This window comes from Dromaius novaehollandiae, chromosome 3 (assembly GCF_036370855.1).
Source record: "Dromaius novaehollandiae isolate bDroNov1 chromosome 3, bDroNov1.hap1, whole genome shotgun sequence".
Lineage (NCBI taxonomy): Eukaryota > Metazoa > Chordata > Aves > Casuariiformes > Dromaiidae > Dromaius > Dromaius novaehollandiae.
In genome coordinates, this window is record NC_088100.1 from 20238626 (window position 1) to 20261163 (window position 22538).

The following is a 22538-nucleotide window of genomic DNA, read 5'->3' on the forward strand; positions in this document are numbered from 1 at the left end:
TTTGCTTCTTCCACTCTTTCCATCTCACGCTCTCCCTCTTGAGAGGGCTCTCTTCCTTCCTCGTCAGATTAAAAAGCTCCCATCTAGACGGAGACATGCATCCAGAAAAACACCTTGAGCACACAACTACCATCCCCTCCACCTTCCCTTTCTCTCCCAATTCACATAATTTGTTCTCTCCCAACACAGCAAAATTAAAAACAAACTGTTCTTTCTCTCAGCTCTTCTGTAAATAGTCAAAACCTGCTGCTACACATTTTTTTTCCCCTAGGTAAATCTTAAGAACCTGGTTTCTCTTTACCCACAATAACAAGGTCAGTTCTCCTGCCAGTCACCTGGGTTACCTCTCCCCAGCCAGGGAAATGCTCCCCAGGAATGGGCAGGAGGCTGGCTCCAGTCCTGCGCAATACCTCTCACCTCAGTGGTTTCAGAGATACACATGCATTTCCATCTCCCTCAGTGGAAAAAAAATCTCTTGGTTCATAACCTGTTGTCGCGGCCCGAAGGGAGTCATTCAGGACGACCTCCCTCCCCTTGGGGCCAAACGACCAAGTTCATGATGCCCTTGGACTGAATTAAGGTGAAATGACACCAGCCAACCAGTTTTAAGATTTATTAAGGCAAAATGGAATCAACTAACTAGACACGTCTCACGTCACACGTTTAGGAAAAAGAGAGGAAAAGGGGAAGACACAGAGAGAGAGAGAAAGATAGATATCACCACCCGTGGATCCAGTGGCGTCCCGTTGGTCCTCTTCTCTTGGGAGTCTCGGCGGTGGGGGGGGGGGCAGAAGCGGGAAGCTCCCCTCTGGTTCCGCTGACTCCGCTCAAGTTCCTCAGTCATTGCAGGTAAGCCCCCACCTATTCACACAGTCTGCAGTTTTTATAGGTTCTTGCCCCGCCTCTGGGAGGTGCTTCCTCACTTCCCATGCAGATTAGCTGTCATGCGCAGTCCGCCCTCTCGGAACCTTCCAGAAACGGGCTGGGGCATCTGGGGGTCTCCTGCTCACGCGCAGATGGCAAATGAGCACGTGCGGTTCGTGCCCTAGAGGCGACCTTCTGCCCTTTTCGCGCCCTTTTTACCTCGTGCAGGTGCACAAGGTTGTTTATCTCGCGGACGGCTCCCAGGGGCGCTGGCGTGGCATTGCCCGACGTGCCTTGGCAGCAGCGGCTTTGCAGCAGCAGCAGCAGCAGCAATGTCGAGACAAAACCGCATGTAGATAACCGGTCCTCTACACCTGTGGCAAACAGGTTGTGTGGCATGGATTTACTGGCACCACAAGGTAAGCCAAAAATTGCAAAACAGAACCCCAGTTATGAGAGATTGACTTTTTGCACAAACTCATGCACATTTATGCACAGCTAAGTGAGCAGCAGGATGCTCAGAAAAAAGGCTTAAGAGGAGGTTGTCCAAAGGTGGTAAGGGGTAGAGTTATGCATAATCAAAGGTTGGGTTGTAGGGTAATTCCCCTAGCATAGGATTTAATTCCGCCACCAGCACTACAAGACACCAAGCTTCCCATCAAAACTAGAGCTAGATTTAGATCTGGTGGAAACCTGGTATTTCCGTTTTACAGGAAATTTTGCTGCTTTGACATCTTTTTGTTTCAATTCAGGATGAAAATATATTTTTAAGATTTTCATATTTAAAATATTCATATTAGTTTTATATTATTTAATAATTGTATATTTTATAGTGCATAAACTGACTTTTACATGGCATAATTGTTAAATGAGTCATTTTTGTAATCAGTAAGAATATCTTCTACTTAATGTTGATTAAAATATCAACATTATTATTGCTTTGTATTCAGAGTATCTGCTGTTTATAGTGTTATAGCAGTCCCAAAAGGAGAAACTGATTCAAGTCTCAAACTCTTTCATTACTGCAAGCAAGAGAGCTCTCAGAAAGACAACTTGTTTCGATTGGAAAAAAAGACATAAAGAATAAGGTAAAAATTTCAGGCATTATATTGAATGCTATTACTGACATGGTGTAAGATACACTAAGAATAACACAAAAATCAAAACCCTTTATGGGTCACAGTGATGTTTCAGAACTCAGAAATGAAATTCTGAAACATTCCAAAAGGAAACACCTTGGGAAATGTTCACTTCAGAAGTCTCTGCCCATTGTGAACCTTCACCACTTTTGAAACTACAAAATTGTTTTAATTCATCCTATCATCTTGTTTCATTTTTCATCAAAAACTGTAGCCAAAAAATCCAACCAGCTGCTTTTTTTTAATGCATATTTGAACGGGTATTTCCCGAGCTTATGTAAAAAGCAGCACTCCATTTTCTTGGACTATATATCAATAACGTGTTCTATATCAATAGATATATCAATAACAATGTTCTATATCCAAAGTATAAAGACTAATTTTTACAGTCCTGTTTTGTGACTTCAGACAGCTCAAAACTCACAGCCAGGGTAAAGTTCTGCTGCTGCCCCCCAACCTGCCTAGAAAATGTATTTTCAGGGATAACCACATCAGCTGCCAGGAGCAGCAAGGGGTGGCGAGCTGGGAGCCAAGGGCGACACACGGTCATGGGGATGCAATGCGATGGGGTCCACATCGGGGCGTCGAGATGGCAGTGGGGTGGATGCAGACCGTAGCCCCCAGCCACCCCGCAGGGGCACGGCCAGGCTCTTCCCGGCCCTTTGGACTCAGCCGGCTCAGCTCCTGCCTGGCCCTGTGTGTTGGGCCCTCACATCAGTAAAACACAATAGCCTTAGCATCTAAACAGGCGGAATATAGCATGTTGACTGAAATATGTATTTTATGTGAAGAAATCAGTCAAGAGCCTGAACAGGCGACTGTATAAAAACCTGTTATTTTTGCTCTCTTAAAATGCACCAACATGCCCATTAATTAAGAATAAAATAAAAAAGGGCTATGGGCAAATATGTATCGGGAAAAATCATCCATATTTATACAAAAAGAAGTAAAACACATAACGTTAGTCTGGGAAACCTGTCAGTATGAACTTACCAGACAGAAATGTTCAGAAGTCCTCCGCAGAGGCACACAAAATGAATAATGATATAATGATACGGGTTTCGATGCACATGGAAAATACCTCAAATAAAATAAAACTAACTTACGACTTGATTTTCTCCTAAAATGGTAGCTCTTTGCTCCGGACATTTATTAAAATAAGCAAGCAAGACTCATTTGCTCCAACTCACAAGGTAGCAGCAGAACCAAATTCCACTGAAGGCAATGGAAATCTTACCACGTGCTTCAGCAGGCTTTGCCCAGCCTGCATGTAATACGGATTTCTGCCTCCAGCAAGGGTCTGCCTATGTCGGTCAGCAACTGGAGGGCGAAAGAAATGGTCAAGGGCTCATTTGCTTCCGATCCCTCTAACATTTCTTGCCCAGTCCCTTGCAGAGGTTGGTATCAGATGAACAGTCTTTTATCCTTGCAGCACAGCTACAGACATTACCCCTGCTCAAACAGTGAAATAAGGACTGTGGCAACCAAGTACATAAAGGGCTCTGACAAGACAGCTATCTTCTTTTCTATCTCATATTTCAAGAGCTGCAAAAACATATCCTGGAGAACATAAAAGCTGGGGGAAGGAAGTGTTTTTTCCACTGCCTTTATTTTTCATCATAAATTTTAATAGAAATTCAGACTGCTTAAAAGCTGTACACATCAAGGCAATCTTTATAAATGTGGTGTGGCTTCCATACAATTAAAATAGGAGCATTTGGTATCTAAAAAAGCTTCCCATCTCCTTAAAAGGAATCTGAAAAGGTCTCTTTTCATGTTTCTGGGGAAATCAACCTATCATATCAGAGACTTCCAAAAACTGGGTGAAAAATAAACAGTTAACAACTTAGGCACATACATAATGAGGGAGCTCCAGATATCTGGAACTCAAGTTCGGACAACTTTAATATACTTACAATAATTTGACAAAAGGATATTGGAGATTTAAAGGGTTTCTGAGGATTTCCATAGCTGGTAGGCAGCAGGAAACAACCATGATACATGAATTGCTCCACTGGAACAGTCAGCTCCCGCAAATTCTGTAAAGAGTCTTTGAATATTAGCATAGAACCATATCCACATTATTTAATAGATATCAATACACAATTTGAAGAAAGCCTTACATACAGAAATCAGACCCACCTTTATAGGAAAAAAGGTAAGGCAATCTATGGACCATCCATTTCCTATAGTGGTTGCTCTAGTGCTGGGCTGATATTCAAATTTATAGGAATGTGCTACTGATCTTCAAAATTAATAGTAAACATACATATACTGGGTTCAAATTCACAGAGTAAATATATCAAGCAAAACAGTTTGCTTTCTTAAGTATATAATAATAGTGTCGTGTCAAATATTGTCAGGCTCTGTGGATATGAACAAAATTGTATGATCCTTAATTATTCATATACCAGGACACTATAGAGTAGATATGTGTCGATATTGCCTTGCTGAAGGGAAACATCTGGAAGCACACGCCAGATCCACTCTGGATATTGTAGACATAGCTTCCATACTGATCATACACATATTTTGATCGCTATCTTATACAAAGGATCATTCCTCCTTAAAGATCATCTTAAAACACCGTGCAGAGTATTCCTGAAAACCACAGTTAGTCAGGGATTTTGCGGTCATCTTTCTATGCCTAACATCAGCATAAAATGATGTGCAACCAGCTCTTAGAAAGCTCCAAAGTAATCCATCATTTCCTTTGTGAAATTATGGGTATTTTTAAATATATATCACATTTTCAGTTACATGCAATTGTAAATTGAGTACATAAATTATTTGTGCAAAATGACTTACTGCTGCTATATACATGAACTGGAAAGATATTTGAAACTTGTTGCTGCTTTTTAGGGGGTCAGCACTGACTAAAGGCGGAAGCTGTTTTCTTGCTGAAAAGAACTATTGGCTAAACCATTTTTGTGACATTCGTTGTCTATGAAGAAACTTAAATTGTGGAGGATTCATATTTGTTTCTTTGTTTTTTGCACTAAGATCATCTTATGCAAATGTGAAACATTTACTTTAAGAAATTATCTGGGGCCTTAAATAGTTCATGTACTGATTCATTCTCAACTAAAGAATGCAGAAGACAAAATCTTTCTTTTACCTCTAGCAAACCCCCAAACACCCTTTTGGTTTGGATCCCTCTTTCATTACTGAATTACAAGAACTTAGTCCTCCCCCAGCACTAAAACTCCGTTAGTTCACTGGTGGGCCTCCCTGTGATGTTATCTATGAACAGTTCAATAAGGAAACATTACAAAATTGGTAGTACTCCTGATTAGCTGGTTGCTTTGGCTATGTTTCAAAAAAAAAAGTCGTAATACCTTCACATCCAAAAAAAATTACAGTAATATTTGTACTAATTAACTGGAGTATACAAAATGTTTGTCTCGTGACTGAATTATCCCTGTAGCACTACAAGCAATTAACATTCAAAACTACAAATTTTGCTAAGATAAAAGAATATCAAGAATCTACTTCTTCAGAAATATCATTCTAACAACTAGAGACCAAATTCTGCCTTCCCTCACAGTCATGCAATCAAATTTGTTAACTGTCATGAGGGCAGAATTTAGCCCCAAGCCTCATTTTTATCTAAATACATATATTTTCCTAAAGAAAAACAAGCCATGTCTTACTTATCATTGCTCTTCCCTTCTGAAGGGTAAATATTGATATTTGAAATACCTAAATCGTATTTACAGCTGTACAACACTGATGTCACATACTTGTAAAATATCACTTGTACTTTATAAACATGGGGTAACTTATACAATCTGCTTAAAAAATCTTTTCTTAAAATAGAGAAAAAGCAGATGAGCTTACACATTTTCTTTGTCAAATTCACAAACAAAATACATCGTGATATGACATGCCACATCATTCCAGCCTCCAGACGCCACCATCTCCACGCAGTCCTCCTCGTCATATGCGTTATTGGGCTCCCCGCTGCGCCATTTGTTGAAGGTCTGCATGGGGGATCGGTCAGAGTAGACAAAATTTCCCTCTTTCTCTAGGTCGTTAATGCCTATGAAAACTCGGGTGAGCCCTGCTTGATTGATGTAGGAGGCGATGAGGCTGTTGGCGTTCTCGTCCTTGGGCATGCTCAGCGTTCCTCCTCTTCCGTGGCAGTAGAGCTGGGCTTCCAGGTACCTCTTCTCCTCCTTCACCAGCAGGTATATCTTATTATCTGTCTCACGCACACCAGCAACAGCTGCGGGGGAGGGCAGTGCTGAAAAGTGAGCACTCGCATTTCTATAAACCAACTTACTGTACACCCCAAAAAAGCTTCACAAATCAGACGTGAAATGGTGATACTCTCTGCGAGCAATCTCACCGGTCAAATGTGACAACAGCAAAGGAGAATATTTATGAGAAAGTAACCTACCATTTTTTATGAATTTTAATTCCGTTGTCAGCTGGGCCACTTGGATATCCATTTCACCAATAGCCTTCCTTAGCTGGCTGCACTCACAGGGGATGCCTGCGAAATGATACAAATACACCAGAATGAATAAGCTACGTAATTCCAATAATTATCTGAATAACTTTATGAAAAGGCCTGGCCTGGCTGTCCTGAAAGAGACACCTTCCATCCAAATAATGGGCGAGAACCTGCAGCCTCTGCTACCCTGTACCATCATGATTCTCACAGGTGTATGGGCCTAATCAGAAGAGCTCATTTCACTTTTCATTAAGCTTCAGCCCTGCATGATTCATATTAAACTGAACATGGAGAGAGAGCCCCTACAAAAAAAAAAAAACAACAAAAAAAAAAAACAGAAAAACAACAAAAAACATTTTTTTAACGAAAAACATATCTCAAAATTTTACATTTAGGATAAAATTCTTCTCGTCAGTCTTCTCCAAAGAGCATTTTTCTTGCAGCAAAAATCTACAAAGCATATTGTTCATCTGTTCTTCACAAGGAATCTAACACAGCAGATCAAAAAGGCAAATGTTCCAACCACATAATGCACCTAATTAGCTGCAAAATGTAGTTCTGCACTTCTCAGAATGTTGAATTTACTGTAGTTCTCTTGATAAAAGAAGACAATAGAAAACTATCTATTATCCCAAATTGATATTGGTTCGAAAAAGATAATCTGAATGAGAATACTAAAAGGATAATTGTTACTTCTATGAGCCTAAGTTTCAAAACTAGGATCAATTATAGTTTTCATTTCTGCATGTAATTATTCAAATCTGTATTTGACTCATGAGAAAACTCTTTTGGGAGACTTTTAGTGCACCAGGTCTGAGAGTTTATAAAGGCAAAAAGAGTTAGATGCCCAGTCTGCATCTCTTTCCCTGAATAAGCATCAAAGGAAAAAAATTGCAATATTCTTTGAAACCAAAATAAGGTCATTTTCTTCTCCAGCTGAAAATGTGTCTTCCTAACCTACCAGGAAGGAACAAACTGGGCTTTTGCCACCAATCTGTCACTTTTGTAAGTATTAAGCTTGAAGCCTATTGCCCAGGTCCACTGGCTTGCTGGGCTCTTTCATGAAAGGCAAATAAAAAGCCTTTATGTATAGCTTACACTTCTTAGGGCAGACTTCCACCTTTTCCTCCGGAGGATCTAAATCCTGCTCCTACGACGATAATCCATGGAAGGGCAGGGCCTTCCCTCACCCGCTCCTTTGTGTTGGCTGGAAGCCAGAGTGGGATACGTAGAGATGTCTTTTTGCTCCATGATGAATGATACAGATGGTTGTACTTTGGCTCCCACTGTGTTCCCAGAGTGATCAGACCTCTGAGGAGCTCTGAGACATTGTTTTGAAAAATACACTACAGGTCCAGCAACTTCTGCAGCTCCAGTATTTTTTTAAAGTAATTTGAAGACATTATGGCAAATAAATCAGGAATAGCTACACAAATACTGAATTGTCATAATTTACCCCAGAGTTTTAAAAGATGTATGTATTTTTGGTGATGCATGAATCTTTTAAAATTCTTCACATAGACAAGACTTGCCATGGCTTACCTGGGTCGCCATTAGGACCCGGTGGTCCTATATCACCATTATCTCCTTTTTCACCTAAAAACATTAAAAGGAATAGAACTTTAAGGCAGATTTTTTGGTTAACAGTTATTGTAGTATCTGTTTAGTTTTTCTCCTATAATATTCAAAGTGGAAAGTAGAAATAGGCCTAAGTGAAAAAAAAGGTTTTTCTGTCTTAATTGGTCCACAACCCAGGCAAGCCCAAGCTATGAAATTTGAATACAAAGAATATGTATCAGATTCATCTAGGTTCATTCCATTTTTTATATTTGTTGACTTCATAAAACTAATAACTTCAGACGTCATAGAGAAAAAAGGGCTGGATATACTATTTTGCAACCTAAATCTGAATTCATAATCCAGATGCTTAAGTACATACTAGCGCAAATGTTTTACCCAAAGTCATGTAGGGAGCCTGTGGGGAAAGCAAGTTTAGAATTCAAGTCTTATGGCTCCTAAAACTATACCAAAATACAGTGCACCCTCCTATCCTGTCTAAACTTGCATGCTAGTGCCGAGAGCTCTTCATTTAGCCCCAAATCAGGATTCTCAGCTCTTGCTATCAGAGCAAAAGGCAACTTGCTGAGAGAGCCTCATCATCTGCTTGACTGCAGTGTGAGAAACTCCCTATTGTGATAACCTCTGAGACTAGTTAACCATTTTTTCAGGCCACTAGACTTTTCTCAAAGATAAATAATCACAGATTTTTCATCTGAGACACAAATGGAGAAAGGATTCAACTAAGCATACCTTTTGAACCAATGGGACCAATTTTTCCATGTCGTCCCATGCTGCCTTTCTGTCCTTTGTCCCCCATTTCTCCTATACATAACAAAAAGAAGACAAAAGGTAAAAAGGTAGTCTTTTGATTCATTCAGATTCCAGCACCCTTGCAAGCTCAGTTTTTACAATGAGTGAAAGCATGCTATATCCCTAATATTTGTTGAACTCCAGGGGTCCAGCTCATTCCTTGTCAAGGTCTGATGTGTAACAACCTGTATACTGATTTAATCTTTGCAAAGCAATTGACTTTAATGAGGCATGCAGGTGTAAATGAAAACAGATCTTGACTGAGAGCCACTGGAAAAGCTTTTGCAAAGTGCTGTCAAACAGTAATGCCAGAACTATGTTGAAAATGAGGGGAGATTCCATTAGAACATGTAGATCGATGGACTAAATGGAGTTGGAAAGACCTAAAGAATCCAAGCACAATTGATAGTTTCACCTAATAAAGTAGCTCCACTATAACTAAAGTCTGAATTTGGATATTATGGCTTATTTATACAATGTAAACACAGTGGAAGCAGTCTTGCACTCTAAACATTTGAAGATTACACTAATAAGAAATGAAAATGAATGAAAAACTTGAATGCACACAAACACACGTTCATACAAACACAAAGTCTAAGTCAAAACAGGAATGTTGAATGTCACTAATCTTAAAGACAATTCTGTGGAATACTTCGAAGTGCAATTGTAGCAAAGGAGCCCCTTGAAAATCATATTCCTCAATCCTGTTTTTACAAATAAAAGATAACTATCCAACTCCCATGGTGAATAGAAATTGTCAAAAAATCTACATGAGACAGGCACTGTCACCTATCAGTATTCGTCCATGATGTATTCCCAGAAATCCAATGGAAGACAGTTTGATTTCCCTGCTTTGTCTGACTTTGACCCCCTTTTTATCAACCATACTTTCCCATGCCAGGTAGAGTGAATATGCAATGGCTTCAGGGGAAACAGAATTTGCACTGCAGCAGGCAGGTTCTCTGTCATCGCTCTCTTCACAAACCAGGCTGAAGCATAGTGCTCATTGTTACTAATAAAATGTTTGCCACAGTCCAAGTTTTGAAGCTATTGATCTGAGCTTCTCCAGAGCTCAAATTAAAAACACAGATAAAACATGCCTATTATGTCATGCAGCTTTTCTGGATGGCATTTCTCAAACATTATGAAAAAAAATTATCTTACTGGTGTGAATGCTGTGAGTAGCTCTTTAGCCTCTAATAGCAAAGCCTCATCCTACCCTGTACCTGCAATGCTTGTGTAGAAGTTTAGGGGATCAGCAGTTGACAGAAATAAATAAGCACTAGCCATTTAATAGGTGCGTACAGCAGGGTTACACATTACTTAGACTCTTGGCTTAAACCTGGCCATTTATACTGGCAATGCTTTAGAAAAGGTTACCTGCTTTGTTTTAAGTAGACTTTCTGAGACCTGTGGAAGGAGACTTTACATTTTGTTAAACTCTCAATCCAATGTGGCAGAGTTTGCCTAATTGTGGGATTAACTACGGCCCTGAGGAGCTTCAGGAAATAATATCATGGCTCCGTATATGCTGGCCATACTCTTTCCTGGGTGCAGAACCTGAGTAAATCAAAGCTCTGCCATCAGATTTAGTCCTCTTTGTACCATGACTTTGGGCAGGAACACGGTCCGGATGCTACACAGCTGTGGAAGTACCTCATATGAGATAGGTTTTTGGCTGTGCCACACAGCATTAATAGAAAGAAGGGATGGAAACACAACGGGGAAGAGAAGCCTAATGCCTCCCGAGACTCCCATGCTGCAGAAACCCAAGACTGAGACTGCTCTGAGAAGTATTGGCACAGTTTATTCAATGATTGTCTCACCCAAGATGATTGTTTCTTTCCTTGAAGACATATCTGTTACACTCTGTTTAGCTATATAAGAAATCAATGAGGCAAGTTCAGCGGAAAATCTACTATAGGGATCAAGCAACTGAACCTGTGTAAATTGTCAGAGCTCAGGCCCAGTTGTGGTTTGTGATAACTAAAGATCCCCTTTTCAGGATGTGGGATTCACTATGGGATACTTCACATACTTCCTGCACACATTTTTAAAAGCTGGATAATTTTATGACTGATTTAATCACTATCCTTAACTTAAAAGCATAATTAATGGCATGTTTCAGGACATAAACTGATCATTACCAGGCTAAGAGGAGATGTCCTCTGTGTTACTCAAAGAAGTTTCACACAACTATCTGTTGATGGCATGGTCAAGAAAAGATCGTTTCCTTTGAACTGCCAGAAGGCAAATGTGTATGGTTTGTTGGTCTAATTCATTACTGGCAAGTCCAATGGTCAAAGAATTTCCTGTGTTTCCAGCAAGAATCAGACTCAGTCACTACCTGACATGCACTCAATAAAGAAATTTTACTAGCAACCAAAAATATGTTTCTCTTATTCTGTATATTCCTACTGGAAGAACAGAAAGAAACCATTCAATCCGCTGAAGAAGTTTTTTTCTGGAATATAGCTTCACTTGCAGAATAGATTCCTGGTTTGCTTTAGAGACTCAATCCATGGTGCTGTGCAAGTTATGAAAGTCCTGATGCTACTATTGGATATTCATCCAATATAGATAGCATATTAAGGATGTGTTTTCCTGAAAGTCTCCGAAAATATTAACTTGCAATGACTTCATTAAGTTGTTCTGAAAGTGACCTTTCTCACTTTGGATGCTGTTGGATTGGGATTGCAATAACAGATGATATCAGATATTTGCTTGCTGTTCCATATTAACTCTTTTCAAGCAGCTATATCTGAAATTAAACAGACACATATATAGCAAATAAACGAAATATAATATATAAATGGGACTTCACTTTCTTTCTTGTAAACACTGCCCAGAAGAGGACCATCTTTCAGTAATAGCCAGTAAAAGCTATGTGATCTGCTCAGAAGTAAAAGTGTGAGATCTCAAACAATGAAGACTTAATATATGTCTCCTGCACTCATTTAAAGAACTGTTTGGATTTGGGTTTCTCTGACAGAGACTAACCCCTGCTTCTACTCCAGAGGCTTGCTTATTCTGCTTGTTCTGCAGAATAAATCACAGGATTTCAAGAGAGACTCATCTGCCTTGAGGGTTTTCAAAAGGTTGAATACCTTTTGTGGAGCCCTTTTTAGTGGCCGTATGCTTGCCAAAAATGCAGTCTAAAAAGTCATAATGAAATCAGGAAGTGACAGTTGAAAAGAAATGAGGACAGTGAAAGAAATTAAGTCCCAATAGACCAACTGTAGGAAATTTAACTGAAAGTGAATGGAGCATATGAAGCAAGTCATCTCTCAGATGAAGATGATATACACTGGAACCAATTATAGAAGACTTAAAGGGTTTCGGAAGGAACTGAAGTCTAAATGACCTTTTTGGTGGTCCTTTCAGGCCCACAAACAAAAGAAGAAAGAAAATACCAGAGATGAATGGCGGACTGCATAACCAGTGGAAAGATGACGGCTTTGGCTCTGTGGAATACTGTAAATGGGTTATTCATACAGCATCACCCATCTTTTCAGACAGGATTAATTGGAACAGACAAGAAGGTAAGAAGAGAAGGGCCAAAAAGACAAATCCAGCAGAAGCTCAAATTCACCATGGAACTGGCAAATTGAACTTGGTGTGTCAAGGAGAAGAAGAAAATGTTGTTTACATCCCAAACTTATGGAATTTAAGAAAAATCATACAGAAATTCCTGTTTTTGAGATGGAATTTGACATAGTGGACATCACAGAGACCTACCTAGCAACATAAGCAGAAGTATACCAAACCAGACCAAAAGTCTGTCAAGTCCAATGCCATATTTGACAGCAATCAGCAGAGGATAGTTAGAAAAAGAATGTAAGATATAGTCCAAGGTTAGAGCATCGTTCCCCAATATATCTCCTTAGTCTTGCAGCAATCAGCTTTCCCAATGAAAATATTTAACCTGACTGGAATGAGAATAAACACTATTTTAAAAGGATATAATGATGTTATGGTATGGTAGTATTTTATATTCAAGGCACTTACCTTTTAGAACTATTGACAACTACAAGTCTAAAAATTATGAATAAACCAGAGGACTACGGTACTACTTTACGCTAAATAAATCTGAATTATGCACACCACTGAAGGTTGGTGATTGTCTAGGGAACAGTGACTACAACCCAGTTACATCTTTTATGAACAAACAGTGGATAATCCCAGGTGGTATTTTATGTAGTTGGGGTAGATTCATTTCACCCAGCATTAGCCACTTGAAAGTTAGGTGTTTAGTCTAAGCTATTTATCTAGGCTCCCTTGGTAGGCAATGCAGAAATAAACACCTCTCAGCAGTGATTCATCCCACTCACGTTAGACAGGTATCTTAATGACAAAGTGAAATTTTAAAAGCTTTGTATAACAAACAAGAAAGAAGAAACGATTATGAATGCATACTGACTAGAAATCAGAAAGGCTAGAAAATTTGTAGGGGAACCTAAAGACGTTAAGAAAAAAATCAGATCTAGGAAGGTAGAGGAAAAGTTTAAAAGATTTTAAAGTGAATAAAGGAGATAGTATGGTCCATTCCTACACGGGATTTTTACATTCAAATGCACACATACACAAAAAACTGCGCTTATAAAATATATATCTTTCCAGACTTATGTTAAGAACACAATTCCTAGCTTGTTCAGACCACTGGTCCCTCTAGCCCAGTACCGTGATTCCCACAGTGACAGCAGGAGCTGCTATTAGGGAGAGCGTGCAACCCTAGGCCCTGTCTACAGCCCATATTAGTGCATTTCCCAGCAATGCACCATCACTAGATTAGGGATCCTAGTGAGGGGCACATGCCTGCACATCCCCTTTAATATCTGACTATGTTCTTAGTGTCTAATCCCTTTGTGACCCTAGTGATAGTTTCTGCTTCCATATCTCTATTAAAATCAATCTTCTATCAGTTTTCAGTGAGTGCCTCCTAGTTGTCCTGAGGCATCTGGTGAACACCAGGGTACCTAACCCACCACTTTTGTGATTCTGTAAACCTCAGTTGTGTTCTCCTCAGCCTCTTCCATCCAACAGGAAGAGTCCCGGCCTGTTCAGCCTCTCCTTATGAGGCAGCTGCTCCATCTTCTCCACATTTTTGGTGCCTCTCTCTGACTTGCTTTGCCCTTCTTGAGACACAGAGGCCAGAACCGCACTCGTTCCTGGAGATGTGCGCATGTCAGGTTTTTATAGAGCAGCAAAACCAGCTGCAACAGTCAGCTTTCTCTCTTGTTCTTGATACCTTTGCTACTAAAGGTCAGTGTTGTGTTGGCTTTTTGGCTGCAGCTAATGATTTCAAAGTAGTTCCCGAGTTGTGAGTACCAGTTCTGATTTTTGGCATCATGTTGGTATCGATTAAATTATGTATTCCTAAAGTCCCTACACCCCACATGTATTTACACCAAAGCCCATCTGCCATTTTCCTGCCCACTCAGCTCTGTGCACGTCTTTTCCAGATCCTGTCGTATTCAAGTGGAACTGAAGATAGTTTTGAATCAGATATCTGCTTCGTGAATCCACAACTGCCAATGTCAGGACTTTTAGATGGAATCCTGCCTGCAGCACTCCTTAGTGAGCAATAAATTCACGTAAAAGTTGACTCAGAAATGTAAAGGATTGATTGATTACATATTAATGAGCAATCAGTAATACTAAAATATAAATTGAGGTATTAATATCTCTCTTTAGAATTTGATTATACAAATGGCTGAATGCTCTGGCTCCAATCCAGTTACATTAATGAGACTTTTCTCATACTTAGAGGCTATGTCTGTACTAGTAAACTAAAATGCCTGGGACTGTTCCCTGACACTGGGAACTAGGTGGCCAAGAATGGTACGCTCTACCATATTGTTTTAGATTTTCAAACCAGGGTATTCCCTTGCAAGCTGCTTATTGTGTTAGCTCCCAAAATGTGCCCAAGAATTGCATGGGAAAGTTTTAGCTGGCACAGGCCAAAACCGTGCCAGAGATTGGGCTAGCAGTGTCATGGTACAGACAATTCAGTTCCATGACACTAAGTGTTACATGACTCTGTTTAACACACTAGTAAAAAAAGAGCATGATGTGTAAAGGCTGAAATGAAAGCATTAAAATAATGCATTTTCAAATGTGTAAGGCTATAAGTATATTAAAATGTCTTGAACACTTTTTTTTAAGTGCTGTTCCTTTGATAATGCATTCCAACATTAAGTTCACCGTCCATTTTGATTGCCATAAACAGAATCCATGCTAATGTGGGAATATTCACAAAATTATATTGCCGCTAAATATGTGTGAGGAGTTTATATTCATGGAAGTTTCAGCCTCACAGATAAGATCATGACTCAGTCAAAAACTGAGATCACTCCCAGCGTGGGACTGTACAGCAACCAGTGCAAGTGGGGACAGCTAGGCCTGCTATACCTCCCACCCCAAAACCTGCACTGCAGTACACGCTTCATTCGTCCATATCAACCATTTTAATTGATCCAGTGCTCTATGCTTTACATAAAGCCAACACATAGTTTTATATTCTGCTGACATGCTATGCATCATAATTGACCTATACAATTAATTAAAATCAATGAGGAAAGTAAGTGGAATTTAACCTTAATCAGTGCCCAATGACATCAGGATGTTTGAGGTCACCCTGAAACATCAGGATGTTCAGAACTAGATTTATTTCAGGTAAGTATGAAAGTCTGAATGTTTATCAGTTTCTGAACTACCAAAACCTGAAAATACCATGAGGAAGGGATATGCTAAAAACATTTGCAGTGCTTTCTCATCTTGAGATGTTTCTTTCGGGTCAAATATACCATGAGAAAACCATTTCTTATGTATGTTATTTATTCACTGATTATGACATTCCTAAGGAGTTCAAAGATACTAACCACATTATCTTAGACCGAACTTGGGCAAGAAGCAAAACAAAAGTGAAAGAAAAAAAAATGATTGCTGTGATTCTGATAACATAAGGTGACACCAGAAGTAGAAAACTCTGCAAATGTTGTAGAACTACAGTTTCTCCCTCATGTAAACCATCATTTACTCAAATAGCAGCAAAATATAACCAACACTGGCAGTTTCTACCAGTAGAAAGAGCCAAATATTAGCCTCTTCCCAACAAGACAGTAAGTAATTATCAGACTTCAGTAAAAATACGCTTAAAAACTACAAGGGTGCAAACACATGTTAACACGGTGACTGCAGTTCAACAGCCTACTGCCCAAAAGCTGAGCTGCAGTGAGCATCCACATGTGCTCTTAGAAGGGGGCAAATGCAAGGTGAGGCAGCAATTTTGTCTATCTTTCACTATTCACAGAGCTACATATTAAGTACCTGGATCATGGGTCTAAGCCTTATGAGAATTTAGATTTTAAAGAACTCTGTCACGATTTTAAAGGACATCAGTGCCGTAGTCCCATAAAGAGAGGAAAAACTGAGCAAAAAAGTAAAACAAGTAACAGGTCATGGATGGATATTAGATAATCTGTTGAGGAAGAGACTGTGGAGTGGTTATTTCCGAGAGCACCACGGTGGACCAATTAACAACCTCCAGATGATGATCAGTTCCTAACCCTCCACAAACAGGCTGAATGACCCACTATGAAAAAGATGTCAGTGTGTTGGATACTTCAGTATTACCTGCTGTCATGACTTTTCCTAAGAATTGTGTGATATTTTATTTTTGTCTCAAAGTTCCAGCCTCTGGATAACAAAGAGGAAAACCCTTGGACTGCTGGAAGAGAATACACAGTTGGGTGACTCTCACTTGGCTTTCTCTGTCCTTTCCACAGGACAGAAGTCACATCTGTGAAGTCTATCTGCTTATCCAGTGAACACTGACTCTCAGAAAATGCATGAAATATATTGCCATAATGAAATCTTGTATAATATAGTCCAAATGATTTTTAAAATAACAATTTATTTTTCTGTAAATAAGCATTTGTGGAGAGCAGTTGATGGAGCCAAATATTTTAAAAACATACAACATTAATGAAAAGATGAATCAATTAGAATTCTTTTTAAACAGGAGCTCACCTGTAGACTTTTCTTACTTTGCTAAAATAAAGCTGTTTACTAAATATTCCAAGAACATACACATGTCGAGTCAAATCCAGTTGTACAAAGGAAGCAATAAAAATATGTTGCTGGAGAAAGTGTTGAGATTTTGCCTGTGCTTAGCCTGAAAGCTTTGCCTGGTAAAATACCAATATAGTATGCATTAAAATTCAATTTTCTTTCATCTCTTTTCTGTTTTAAGTATGTTTTACTGCAAAGAATTTTCACTTCAGAACTTCTTCATCCAGGCCCACCAGAACTTTGGACTTGTGGAGATATGGAAACCAGAAAATTACCATAAGTATTAGCATTTCTTATGAGTCAGGGACACTTACTTGAGTGCAGGTACTGGATGGTCAGCTAGGAGTGGTGGTCTTCTGGATCTGCTATTCACAGATAAGGAGTATTGAGGTGTGGGGGGGGGGGGACCATATTCCCCCTGGTTGTGGATATGATATTCAACAGCAGCCTTGGCTGCAGGGACCATGAGATGACAGAGTTCAAGCTCCTGAGGGAAGTGAGGCAGTCAAGTAGGAGAATAAAAGCCCTGGACTTCTGGACAGTGAACTTTGACTTGTTCAGGGAAGTGGTAGGTAGGATCCTGTTGGAGGCTGCTATGCAAAGGAGCCCAGGAAGAGCATCTGAGCCTTAAGGAACAACTTCCTTAAAGCACAAGAGCTGTCCATCACAATGTGCAGGGAAAGTGAGCAGATTTGGCAGAAGCCCAGCTTGGCTGAACAGGAAACTGCTGACTGAGACCAAATGCAAAAAGGAAGCGTACAGGAGGTGGAGGCAGGGACAGGCTGTCCAAGGGGCATATAGGAGTACTCCCCAGGCATGCAGGGATGAAACGAGGAACACCAACGTGGAGCTGAACTTGGCGAGGTACGAAGGGCACCATGAAAGGCTCTATAGGTAGGTCAGCAACAAAAAGGAGAGCAAGGATAACACAAGTACTCTGCTCAGGGAAAAAGGCAACCTCGTGACAAAGGACATAGAAAAGGCTGAGGTACTCAATGCTTTCTTTGCCTTGGTCTTTACTGGTGAGGTCTGCTCTCAGGCCTCCCAGGTCTTCATGCCCAGTAGCAAAGACTGGGGTTAAGATGCTACCCAAGGTAGAGTAGGACTGAGTTAGGGACTACTTAAACCAGATGTACACAAGTCCATGGCACTGGCCAGAATGCGTCCAACAATGCTGAAGGAGCCAGGCGATGTTTTTGAAAGGCTCTGGTGAGCAGGCAAAGCCCCTGATAACTGGAAAAGACAAATGTTATACCCCCTTTCAAAAAAAGCCCTACCAGTCAGTCTCACCTCAGTCCTCAGCAAAATTGTAGATCACATTCATATGAAAGCTATTCCAGACACAAGAAGTACAAGACAAGGAACAGCCAACATCGATTTTCCAAGTGCCCGACCAGCCTGATTGCTTTCTATGATAAAATGACTGGCCCTGTGCATGAGGGGAGAACAGCGGATGTCATTTACCATGGGTTTAGCAAGGCCTTAGGCATGCTCTGCCACAGCATCCTCATAGCCAAATTGGGAAAATGTATGTGGGGCCTATGAATAGGATGAAAAATTAGTTGGACCACTGGGTTCAAAAGTCAACATTTTAAAGTCTAACTGGCAGCTGATTGTGAGTGCCATTCCACAGGGACCAAACCTCAGGGACCAACACCGTTTAATATCTTCAACAGTGATAAGCAGGAAAGAATGTAAGGTGTTCTCCTTGAGTATGCAGGCAACACTATGCTGCAAGGACTGGTTGATGCGCTGGAAGGCAGGGCTGCCAGTCAGAGGGATCTCAGCAAGCTGGAGGAATGTGCTGACAGATGCATCATGAAGTTTGGTAAAGACAAATGCAAAGTCCTGCACCTGAGATGCATTGATATAGGCTGGCCAATGGCTGGCTGGACAACCCCTTTGCAGGTAAGAACCCAGAGATTTTGGGGCCCTCATACAAGAGAGAGAAACAAACTGGAGAGAGTCCAGGTGAGGAAAATGGTTTTATTCAGCCTGGAGAAGGGTAAGGGGGGGGCCTAATTGCAGTCTTCCATTACCTAAAGGAGGCTTGTAGAGAAGATGCAGCCTTCTCCTCTCAGAGATGCACAATGAAAGGACAAGAGGCAACGATCACAAATTATAGCAAGGGAAATTTCAATTGGCCATAAGGAAAAAGTCCTTCACAATGATAGTGGTGAACAGGCTGACCAAAGAGGCTGTGAAATCTCCGTCCCTGGAGATTTTCAGAAGTCTGATGGCCGAGACCCTGAGCAACCTGATCTAAATTTAAAGTCAGCCATGCTTTGAGGAGGAGGCTCAAATTAGATGACCACTGTATGATCTTTTAACCTAAATTATTCTGATATTACAACTTCTTATCATACTGCCTTACCTTACAGGAGTTGAAATTTCGGTTTGCAATATTTTTTTATGACAGTTTCCCTTGAAGGGGGGGGAACATCTCCAGAAGGAAAGTACACTGCTCTTACTCTGAATAGGCAGACCTCATGCAAGTTGTAAGGTTTTGAATGCATCATATAGGGGATGAGCTGTAGTCATGGACCTTGGTCCCAGGATAAACTGTACATGTCAGATGCCCAGAGCTGCCCAAAAGAAGAGCGTGATGAATCATGCATCATTATAAGGAAGTGTAAATTACCACTGTGATTGCTTTGAAATGAAGTTTTTAAATTCAGTTTAGTAAAAACTAAGTCAAATATTGTGGTACAAGGAATGTCAAATATTTCAGTACTGAAAGAAATGTTTTGACTACCGCAAATGTGAATTTTTCAGACTGTACATCTGCTGGAAGGTTTATGAAGGTCAACTGTCCTCTCTGTTTCAGAAGAAAAAACAGTGTGAAAAGACAGAATTTCCTGCAGGACAGAAATGCTGTCTCTCCCTCAGCTCTGACAACTGAATACTATTGAGGAACGTTCCTCTGAAGAGCTGCAAGTTCTCTTTGAACTGCAGTGCAAAAGCCATTGCACACCACCATCTTTCCATGCTTATTACTGAATTGCGATCCAAGAAATGTGGAGTCACTCGTGACCATCTCTGCCTGTTATGGCCTAATGCCCTCCATCAGTGATTTTAATCAAGGTACAGTGAGTCTTTGCTTTTACAAACGAAAGGAAACAAGGAAACTGAGCCCTGTGATTTATTTCCTGTGATCTAGCATGAAGGCCTCATTTGTAGAAGGCATTACGATATCTTTCTTTACAGAGAACATTTTAAAAAATCAAGAAATAGCCTTAAGCTTTTCCAAAATGAACCTTTTTGACCAGAAAGCAATCATTAATCTACAAATGTGTGTATAAGGTACATAGAAATGGCCAAGAATGACATACTCTTCCAGCAAAGGGATAGAGGATTCCCATTATCATCACCTCAAAAAAAAAAAAAAAAGAAAAAAAGAAAAAAGAAAAAGAAAGAGCACCATTTGGTCAGGAATTACTTTCAAGTCATCTTCTTTAACAGAGCTACCTTTATCTCCCGGAGGCCCAACTCTGCCCGGACGACCTGGAGCACCTTTTTCGCCCTTTTCTCCAGCCTCCCCTGTTAACACAAAATGAAAAAAAAAAGAATCATATTAAGCCAGAACTATTTTCCATTGGTGGCAATGATAAAAGTACCATTTTCCCCACTGAAAAGAAAAGCCTATTTTAAGAAGGAGGAAAAAAATAAAAGCAGATGGAATCTGACTTAACAGCTTTATCTGATGCATGAAGAGTAGTTACCTGCAACTGGCCTGTTACCGTGACAGTAATAAAACCAAAGTGAATCGATTACTGATTTCTTATATAACGGGTCTACTTCTGTGGACTTTTTTCATATGACAAACTCCAAAAAGCCCAACAGCCTAATTCACTTAAGTAGAAGCTGCAGAATTAGGCCTCAACTTAAAACATAAACTTTTGGCTCCACATTTGCCAAACACTCTCTGAGGATCTGCCAAACTCTGTCCCTTTTCAGCAAAGCATCTTAAGGACATGCTTAAGTCTCACATGAGAATGGCTTAACCACAACCTTATATTAAACAACAGTTTATGGCACTTACTGATTAGGCATGGATCAGGCCTGCAGAGAGAATTCCTTCATCTTTATTTTTAGTTACATTCTGTGCCTCTTAATCTTTGTGGTATGAAGCACCGTGCATTGTACTTACACTTGCATAGCTCATACCATATGATAGATTTTCTTCATATTATAATGCCAATTACTGCGAATGTTTGCCTCCCCGTATTTTGGAATGCTTACCTTGCTTTGCCCCCTACTATTGTAGTTTGCCATCAACATAAAATTAAAATGTATCTTAAACAAAAAAGCTTAAAGAATGATTTACATTGCCACCTCCTATTTAAAAAAAATGTGTAAAGAGAAGTGCTAGGGCTTATGTAGAAAATAAAATGATGCCAGCCACTGAGAGGAGGAATCCAAAGCCAGAGCTAGCGCCAGAGGACCGATGCCATGCTGTACAGAAGAGGAGAGCAAGCACTAGTTACCCTCCTGGACGCCGAAGGAAGCACCGCAGCAGGAGAGCCAGTGGTATCGTGTTCCCCTAGAGCTCTCTGGCTCAGCTGGCAGCTGCCGCATAGAGAGGGGCCACAGAGGTGCCATGTGAAAACGAGCTGAGACATGGCACAATTCAAATACGTAGCCTCCAGCTCTCTCTCCTTGCTGTAGACAGAGGTGGCTGTGAGCTGAACTCAGTACTTCCCTTCTCAGACTGCCAGGGAGGCAGTCCCTCCAGGAGGCTTCCGCGCCTTCCGACACGCAAAAAAAGGCCACTCCCTGACCTCAGTGAGGACAAACATCACGTAATCCCCTGTGAATAATAGTGTTAGTGAGAAGCAGGCTCTTATTTGGCACATTTGCGAACGCAACTTTTTTTATTATCAGGTAACTAATAGGCTTTGTATTATTGCCTTTCCCCCCTCCGGGCTGGTTATGAATTCTTTGCTTCCCAAAGATAAAACCTGACAATGACTTTTCCCGTCTCTCTGGAGGCTCAGAGCAGGCTGTTACAGACTATTGCTTTACACGTTCTTCAGAGTGAAGGCTGTGCATTAGGGATCAATAAAATAGATCACTCTTGCTTCAGGCCATTACACTTGCCTGCATTTATTCCCGTAATAAGATGACGCTGCATTCCTTAGTGTAGGTCTGTAAGAAACTTTCCCTGGGAGCAGGTTACCCCATTGTAGGCTCTACCACAGACTGCTTTGCAGTTTTTGTTTTCAGCTGTCTTAAGCAGCAAGCCCTTGGCCATGAGGGACTGAGCAGGGGTCTAATTCAGCTTTGCAGTGTTTCAGGCCCTCTTTCGCTGTATGCACTCTGAGCGGTGTACAAGCTGAGGAAGCAATGAGCATGCAGGATGAAATCCTCTGCCGAGCTAGTGAAAAGGCAGAGGAAGGGCAGCAACAGCAAGAAGTTTGCCCAAACCTGCACACGGCTTGCCAAGCCTAAAAGGAAATGAGCTTCCTTGGAGCCATTCAGCTCTTGACCACTTGGCTGAGACACAGCAAGATGCACCAATCGAAGCTCAATATAGTTTTGGTGACCCCCTACATTCTCAAAGGAAAGTTGCTCTTGGTAACTGAGCTACAGTAGGAGTGCAGAGATCTGGGTGCAACCCTGCCACTATTACA

General features: G+C 40.6%; 1 protein-coding gene across 2 annotated transcripts in view; it reads right to left on the reverse strand.

Annotated features, from left to right (window-relative positions):
• Positions 1–1684: 1684 nt before the first annotated feature.
• Positions 1685–22538, reverse strand: part of COLEC11 (collectin subfamily member 11) — a 42003-nt gene continuing 21149 nt past the window's right edge. Inside the window, exons 3-7 of one of the 2 annotated variants that reach the window (XM_026106833.2) lie at positions 20374–20445; positions 8773–8844; positions 8005–8058; positions 6406–6501; positions 1685–6231 (exon numbers count right to left, since the gene is read on the reverse strand). In XM_026106833.2, the coding sequence (XP_025962618.1) occupies positions 5840–6231; positions 6406–6501; positions 8005–8058; positions 8773–8844; positions 20374–20445 (686 nt within the window). In that variant the 3' untranslated portion in view covers positions 1685–5839. Of the gene's footprint in view, positions 6250–6405; positions 6502–8004; positions 8059–8772; positions 8845–20373; positions 20446–22538 lie in introns of both variants that reach the window. The other variant, XM_026106830.2, reaches the window with a different exon arrangement.